We start from the raw sequence: 231 nt of genomic DNA, 5'->3' as shown, positions 1-231 counted from the left end.
TGCGTGCTGAAGCAGGTCGGGCCTCGATAAGGCCCCGGCAGCAGCCCGGCTCCCCGGGTCCACTGCAGTATGAGCCACAGGGTCCCCGCTACAGTGTCAGGGACAACCGCGTCACCTTCCAGGGCTGGAGCATCACCTTCGGCATGAACCCCAACTCTGGCCCGCGCCTCTTCGACATCAGGTACCGCGGGGAGAGGATCGTCTATGAGCTGAGCCTCCAGGAAGCATTAG

At 64.1% G+C, this 231-nt stretch overlaps 1 protein-coding gene across 1 annotated transcript in view; it reads left to right on the top strand.

Moving 5' to 3' along the window:
- Nucleotides 1-231, top strand: part of LOC104413592 (membrane primary amine oxidase-like) — a gene marked incomplete at both ends in the record, with an annotated part of 1458 nt that overhangs the window by 370 nt on the left and 857 nt on the right. Inside the window, 1 exon segment of the mRNA XM_010024629.1 lies at nucleotides 16-231. This exon segment is cut by the window's right edge and continues 32 nt beyond it. Coding sequence (XP_010022931.1) covers nucleotides 16-231 — 216 coding nt within the window.

The sequence above is a fragment of the Nestor notabilis genome, unplaced genomic scaffold (assembly GCF_000696875.1).
Source record: "Nestor notabilis isolate BGI_N333 unplaced genomic scaffold, ASM69687v1 scaffold30631, whole genome shotgun sequence".
NCBI classification, from domain to species: Eukaryota; Metazoa; Chordata; class Aves; order Psittaciformes; family Psittacidae; genus Nestor; species Nestor notabilis.
Note: the sequence above shows the minus strand (reverse complement) of the source record. Positions and strands in the feature narration are given on the sequence as shown.